This window comes from Arachis duranensis, chromosome 8, assembly GCF_000817695.3.
Source record: "Arachis duranensis cultivar V14167 chromosome 8, aradu.V14167.gnm2.J7QH, whole genome shotgun sequence".
NCBI classification, from domain to species: Eukaryota; Viridiplantae; Streptophyta; class Magnoliopsida; order Fabales; family Fabaceae; genus Arachis; species Arachis duranensis.
In genome coordinates this window covers 523,368-530,623 of record NC_029779.3, presented here as the reverse complement: position 1 = coordinate 530,623, position 7,256 = coordinate 523,368, and the positions used below count along the sequence as shown (strand labels likewise).

The window sequence follows — 7,256 nt, the reverse complement described above, 5'->3', positions numbered from 1 at the left end:
AAAAAGCAAAACGAACCATGCATTTTGTTATATTTCAAAAAATTTTTTTTTTACTGCCTATAGCTAAATCCAGGCTGCGTTTGGACTTAAATGGAATAAAAAAAAATTCGAAAACCTTAGAAAAAACAAAATACGGGTTAGGTTTGTTTATTTCCCTTTGTTTATTTTCCTGAAAAAAAAATAAAAAAAGGAGTAAAACATAACTTACTTTTTGGACTCACACAGTAGCAATACAAATTTTATCCATACTTCCATTTCATTGCACAAAACCAACACCTTTTCCATAACCAAAAAAATCAACCAATAAAAAACAGAACCTATAAAAGCGCACTGTAGAATTTTCTTAATGTCGACCAATAATTCAATATTCTTTTTTCGAAACAAAAACAAAAATCAATATTCTTTTTGTTTAACTTATTTGTTTATTGGAAGATATTTGATATCTGCGCAGAGTTTGTTCATCAATAATGTTCAGTACTTCAGTTTCAATTTGTGCAAGTCAGAATTTTTGTATAGTAATGATTGGAAGTACAATTGCCCTGAGTAACGATATTCAAAGTTGGAACAACCAATTAGGAGATACTATACTTTGATATTCAAGCCCTTGGAAATGGAACGGCTTCACAGTTCACTCTGTTGATACCTCTACACGAAGTTGATCACACTCAACTTTCATTATGCATCTTATCACTCCCTTCTGCTTCCTTAATTTTTCTTGATCCCTCGGGGCTCTGCACATGCTGATCATGAAAAGTGAAACCATAATTACTATATGAATAAAACTAAGTAAGCAAGTTTGTATCTGAAGAATTGAGATTTAAATGTTTAAGTTTGATTTTACCGAGTGAGATTGAAGTTGAATAGGAAGTTGTTTTAAGGACATCTTTGCAATTTCTGAAACTGCAGCATCTCGAATGGCGGGAATATCACTCACCAAATGCTCGTAACCAGCCTGAAAAGCCTCCGACCAAAACCGAGGTAACTTCCTCGTACTGTGCCTGCGACTGTACACGTCCCACATCTGCCTCACCACCTTCTCTCTCTCCTCCACTTCCTATTCCAAAAAACCACGACATCAAACAAATCATAACAAGTCAAAACTGTTACATCTAAGTTCCAACTTCCAACCCAATTTCTCTCTATTTAAAACGGAAAAACATATTAGCGAGCGCAACAATAATGTTATGGTTGCAATTTTACTAATGCAACTTAAAACCACTGGGTATAGCATACATACCAGCACATCGAGATCGTCGAAATTTGCAGGATCGAAGTCATTATAGCTAGAAGAAGACCATCTGAGGGTGAGGGAGCCAGTGAACATGAACCAAACAGCTACAAGGACAATTGCAGATAATATCCACAACTTGTAGTGCTTCTTGCCAGCAGCACCAGCTGAAGCTTCAGCTTCAGAGCTTTTTCTGTTCTTCATAGTTTTGTTCTTGCTAAAGCTATACGGGAATACTCTGGTTTTTATGTATATTTGGGGATTGGTATCTTTAGCAGGGGAGATGGATGATGAAGCATGAAAAACGTAATTAATAATATTTGTTAGTACTGAGTAGGGTGTTTAAGAATAATAATAATGATGACATTGCATGTCTTTGTCAACTGAGTCCAAATTAATAGTAGCTTTCGTACATAGTTGTTGCTGGTTTTAGGGGCTTAGTGGGGTTGGGAGTTTGGCACCCCTAAGTGCTATTGGCAACTCACAACAATCTCTAATTTGACTTTTATTTTACCTATTAGAAAAGTATATAGAACTAAGTGTGCAATCAGTCAAGAATTAAGCAATTGAAAAATTAATTATAATTATTAATAATTAATTTTAAATTTTTTAAATTTAAAATTTAAATAATTAAAAACTGATTAATTAAACCTAATTAAAAACTATAAAAACATTCTCTTTTTTTTCTATAGTAACTTGCACATTTCCAACAATAATACACACAAATTTTCTCTCAAAAAGTTCGCCGTCAAAGCAAAACCTAAAAGCTGATAAACCTGAAAGCCGAAAAAAAAGGAGAAAATTTTTTTACATCTAAAAAAGTGGGTTGGGAGTGTGTGCGTCTTCTTTTTTCCGTGATTATGGCTGTTGCTGAGAACAAGGCTCAGGGGGGTCAGATTCGAAATGGGTTTGATGAAAACAGTGTCCAAAATCAACAGATGGTGATCAATAATGATGGGTACGTTGGGATTAATGCGGTAAAGAATGGGGAGAACTGTGGTGAGAGTTATAAGAGGGAGACGAGGGATTTGGAGGAGCTTTTGTCAAAGTTGAACCCTATGGCTGAGGAGTTTATGCCGCTTTCGCTTGCCAACCGTCACGGTTACTTGGCTGGTCCTAGTGGTGTTGCTGATTTTGGATTCGCCAACAATTTTGCGATGCCGATGGAAGTGGTGCAGTTTTACTAAAAGTACAATCTGGTTCAGTTTCAGGAGTTGTTTAAGGAAGAAGGAGTAGTGGAGCACGGGCTATTTTTGAACAATCGCAAAAATATATAAAAAAACATCTATTTAATATTAAAAAAAGCATCCTAATGTTTAACAAAAGAAATGTCCAGCTATAAGATTTAAAAAAAAATCATATAATTCTTAAAAAAATAGAAATATCCACATCATTAGTACAAAAAATTCAAAAAATATATTAAAAATATCTATTTAGTATGAAAAAGAAACATCTTAATGTTTAGTAGAAGAAACATCTATATATATCAACTTACCTTTGTTAAGATGGGTTTTAAAATCTGATCTATTAAAAAGTTGGCAGAAGTTGGCTGGATCCTAGTTAGTTCCTAGCAGAAATTTTTACTATTTATGTTACAAGTTGATGAATTTATTAATGTTGGTTCCAAGGCTTTAAGAAAAATATAAGTCAATCAATATTGTCCCTTTCTTCTTGTCGAGAGGAATAAGACATTTTTTAATCTAATCTTCATACTAGCTAGCCATTCTCTTGACATCAATTAAATTAGAAACTGCATACAATAACCTCAGCTCCTCGAGTATGAACAAGTAATATGGAAAGAGGAAACTTCCATTTCTCTTTTTTTATAAATAATAATATCTCTGAGGTAGGAATCTCTTTGTACCAAATTGTTCATGATGATAACCATGAGTACTTAAGTAATAATAAGATTGTAGAGTAATATAGATTTGCATCTACACTTGTGTATGTCACATGTCAACGGTCCAAAGTCGTGATATCCCTAATCCTCCACATGAATATAACCGAATAACAATAGTTTTCTGCGAGTAATTGAAGTCAAAGCACCTTGTAGAGGTTGATATTTTGAGTTCGATATAGCTTTGCGGGGAAAAAAAAAATTTTTAAATGGTTCTTAAATTTGTAGTTGAACTTTAATGTTATTTCTAAACTTTAAAGTGGTTCCTTATATTTTATTTGGGCACCAAAAATAAAATAATAACATTTGCTAGTCCAGTGTGAATTTTAATATGATTTCCATCCAATCACGTTATCATTTCGTCGACGAAAAATATTTTAGAAACGACTGTTATTAAATTTGATACAGTCGTTACGCCTATAAAGCTCGACATCATACGTCACACCTCGTCGTCATAACTCAACAATATACGTTATAAATACTGTCTTCATGAGTAATAACTCGGCAAAACTGACGTTATGAACCAAAACCGCCGAGTAAAAGGCAACATAATGATCAGATACGTCACAACTAGAAAATGGATTAATACAGACAGATTTACAGACAGATTTAGTCTTCATTACAGACGGATTTTTGGTTACCGACGAAATTACTGACGGATTTTGTCCCTCTGTAAAAGCTCCGTCGGAAATTATTTACCGACGGATTTTTTTCCGTCGGAAAATTACAGACGGATTTTTAGCAGTTACCGACGGATTTTTTCTCTGTAAATTTTCTATCCATTTCTCAAAGGTGACGAACTTTCCGACGGATTTTCCGTCTGTAATTACAGACGGATTTTTCGACGAATTTTCCGTCTGTAATTACAGACGAATTTTCTGACAGATTTTCCGTCTGTAATTTGAACTTTGGAAAATCATCCCGTTCTAATTACAGACAGAAAATTCTTCTGTAAATCCGTCAGTGAGATAAAATAGAATTTTTTTTAGATTTTTCCATTGCAAAATGAATACTTTAGATTTGTTTTCTAAATTTACTCCATCAAACACTGTAAATTGAAAAAAGAATGCCAAAAATCACATAAATAAACATAATATTCATTACATGATACCTATAAAATTGGATATTATTTTTCAACATCATTGGCCAATATCTCATTGTCTTAATAAAAAAATACCCAAAAAAAAATAAGATGACCATCCCAATGTTACATGAATGTCACAAATTACACTTAGCACTTAAAGATAGAATAATCTAAAATATTAATAGATAACTAAGTTGCATTAGCAGCATCAAGCTCCACATTGAAAGTTAATCTTGACATCAATCTTGACATCTCCTGACTGAAATAGAATTAAAATCTGAATTGGAATTGGAGTAAATCAATCTATGCCAAAGAATAAAAACTAGAAAAACAGAGAGAACAACAAAAGCAAACAGAGATCAAAACAAAAATAAAATAATTAAAGGATTTTTCACAGAATGCAGAATGAAAAAGAACATTTGAAAGAACTCACCTGGGCTAAGCAAATTCAAACCATCAGAAAGCCTAGGCACAACAACAGCAGGATGATTCTGCACACACGCCAAAAAACCCTCAGACGGTTTAGCAAATACAACTCATCGTAAGATTCAACAACACTAGGGAAATTCTAGTTAAGAGAAGGATCAAGTTAAGAGAAGCTCAGGGCATTTTTAAGCGAAATGCAAAATGGCTCCACTGAAAAATATAATCTGATCAGGATTCATGTCATAAGAGTTCATTGGATTCACATACCTGAAAACTACTTGTGGCGCAGCCTACAACTGTGATAGTCCCACCAGTAACAGCTGCACCTGCGAGGAAGTAGCTGGCACTAGAAGCATCGCCTTCAACAAAAGCATTCCCAGGAGACCTGGTAGGAAACTTCCAATTATAGTCACAATAATTTAATTCTGAAATCTTTACAACTCAATAATAGAAACTTACTTGTACTTTTGACCTCCGTGGACCAAGAACCTATCCCAGTTACCACTGTGCTCCACATGGACTCTAAAGCGCTCCATCAGTTTCAAAGTCATATCAATGTAGGGAACAGAAATCAGTTTATCGATAATCTCAATTTCAACATCACCAAGGGCCAAAGGAGCTGCCATGAGCAATGCAGTCAAGTTTGGACTGCTAATTGATCCAGACAACTTCACCTGCAAATAAGATGAATAAAAGCATTTGAAAAGGATCAAATAAACACCGGTTACAATATTTTTCTTCAGAGAAGTTATAATTAAAATACCATATCTATGTAAAGTTATTGAGAGTTTGTAAGTAACTTTAGAAAATTAAGCAATCCCATTTCGAAGGACAGTCCATGACTCAGTTCTCAATTTGACTGAAAAATTATAAAAGTGATGGATAAAGTTTGATAAGAAAAATCCTCATCCAACATTCCTCTCACTATTTAATTCAAGAACCAATCAGTGGCTTGTAATTGTCATTCTAAAATAGAAGAAAGATCATTCATTATGTTTTATCCAATGCATGTTTTGTCCAATACCAGTATCCAATGCAAACATTAAGGACATAAGAAAATGACACTGAATCCCACACCTTTGCTTTCGGAGCGAGACGAGCCATAAGAGCTGCAGCAGCATTACCAGCATTGTTCTCCTCTATGAAACTGATGGTTGAATTGATGACAAGCAAAGTGATAATACCAACAAAGTCTTGCCAATCAGGAGGCTTACCCTGTATAATAATAATAAGAGAAAGTACAAAATAATCAAACTCAGATTGAGTTCACCTAAACTTAGCAAAAAGTTGAGTTAATTCAAGAGTTTGATACACCTCCATTGCTAATAACAAGTTTTAGAAGCTGGTAAGCACACTTACCCCTCCATTGGCAAGAGCAATTGCCATTATAGCACCAGCCTCCATAACCCAAGAAAGGGGATTTCACATAAATCCCAAGAACTTCAAAAACTTGCTCTCCTGAAAAACACAACCCAGAACAAGATAATTTACCAAAACAAAAAAGGAGAAAGAAAAATTCATGTGGGGGTCAATGAAATGAGAGAAAGGTTAGACCTTTTTCTCTTCAAGCTTGTTGGGGCAAAAAATGGCGAGTCTTTCCTCAGCAGCATTGCTGCTGAGACCTTCTCTGCTACATCTCAGATTCTCAAAAACCTCCTCAATAGGTATGTTTTCCTACATTCATTCATCAAAACAAAAGAAAAAACAAAAAAAACATCAATGAGGATAACAATTAGACCAAAAGAGACCCAACAATGTTTTCCTACATTCATTCTCTTTGCTTTCTGTTTCTATCAGAAATGTTGCAATGGCATCCAAAAATGATCTGATTATTGATTTACGTGACCAAAAGTAGCAGTAGTATATATCTACTCTATTCTTGTTGAAAAGTTGCAGAATCAGTATTGATCTTTCAAATACATGATTCATATATACCTAGTACTGGGAACATGTAGTTTGGGATTTCTTGAGTCCACCAATCATATTTCATGTTCTATCCAATTTTCTATTCCTCATTCACTCAAGGGAAAAGCACAAAGCCTGGCATTCAATTTGACATCAGGAAAACTAAATATAAGATACAGCATTCTCATAAAGACATCCAAGAATGTAGTGATCAGTGACACATCCAAGTGTAATCATAGAGATAGAGAACCAATATAAAAAGAAGCATTATCATACCCGACCATCACTTATAGGCTTTGTGTCGAAGATCAAAGAATTCTTAAAACCAATTTGTTGTTTTGTCTTCCTGTTTTCATCTCGATCAAGTAATTGGTGAAAACAACAACAACAACAACAACAACAACAACAATAACAACAATAATAACAACATCAATAATAATAATAATAATAATAATAATAATAATAATAATAATAATAATAATAATAATAATAATAAAGTTGCGAAAGAAAAAATTGACTAACATGAGAAGAAGAAAATTACATTGAAAGAAAGCAAGAATAAAAACAACTGAAAATGTAAAGCAAAAAACCAATATGGCAACATAAACATTAGCTGAAACAAGAATGGCCTTCACAACAAATAGCTATTTGGTAATTTTTCACATGAAAGGGGAACGAAAAAAATATAAAAAAACACTTAAATCGAAGCAAAGCTA

The 7,256-nt window shown here is 33.7% G+C and overlaps 2 protein-coding genes across 2 annotated transcripts; both read right to left on the bottom strand.

Moving 5' to 3' along the window:
- Positions 1-478: 478 nt before the first annotated feature.
- On the bottom strand, positions 479-1,551 carry LOC107460107 (uncharacterized). Its single transcript, XM_016078436.3, has 3 exons — positions 1,238-1,551; positions 842-1,054; positions 479-740 (listed from the first exon to the last, which is right to left on the bottom strand). The coding sequence occupies exons 1-3, from the start codon at positions 1,430-1,432 to the stop codon at positions 666-668; spliced, it is 483 nt and encodes a 160-aa protein (XP_015933922.1). The 5' UTR covers positions 1,433-1,551; the 3' UTR covers positions 479-665.
- A 2,956-nt stretch (positions 1,552-4,507) lies between these two features.
- On the bottom strand, positions 4,508-5,310 carry LOC107459979 (3-phosphoshikimate 1-carboxyvinyltransferase 2-like). Its single transcript, XM_052252752.1, has 4 exons — positions 5,095-5,310; positions 4,903-5,020; positions 4,643-4,700; positions 4,508-4,512 (listed from the first exon to the last, which is right to left on the bottom strand). The coding sequence occupies exons 1-4, from the start codon at positions 5,259-5,261 to the stop codon at positions 4,508-4,510; spliced, it is 348 nt and encodes a 115-aa protein (XP_052108712.1). The 5' UTR covers positions 5,262-5,310.
- Positions 5,311-7,256: the final 1,946 nt, after the last annotated feature.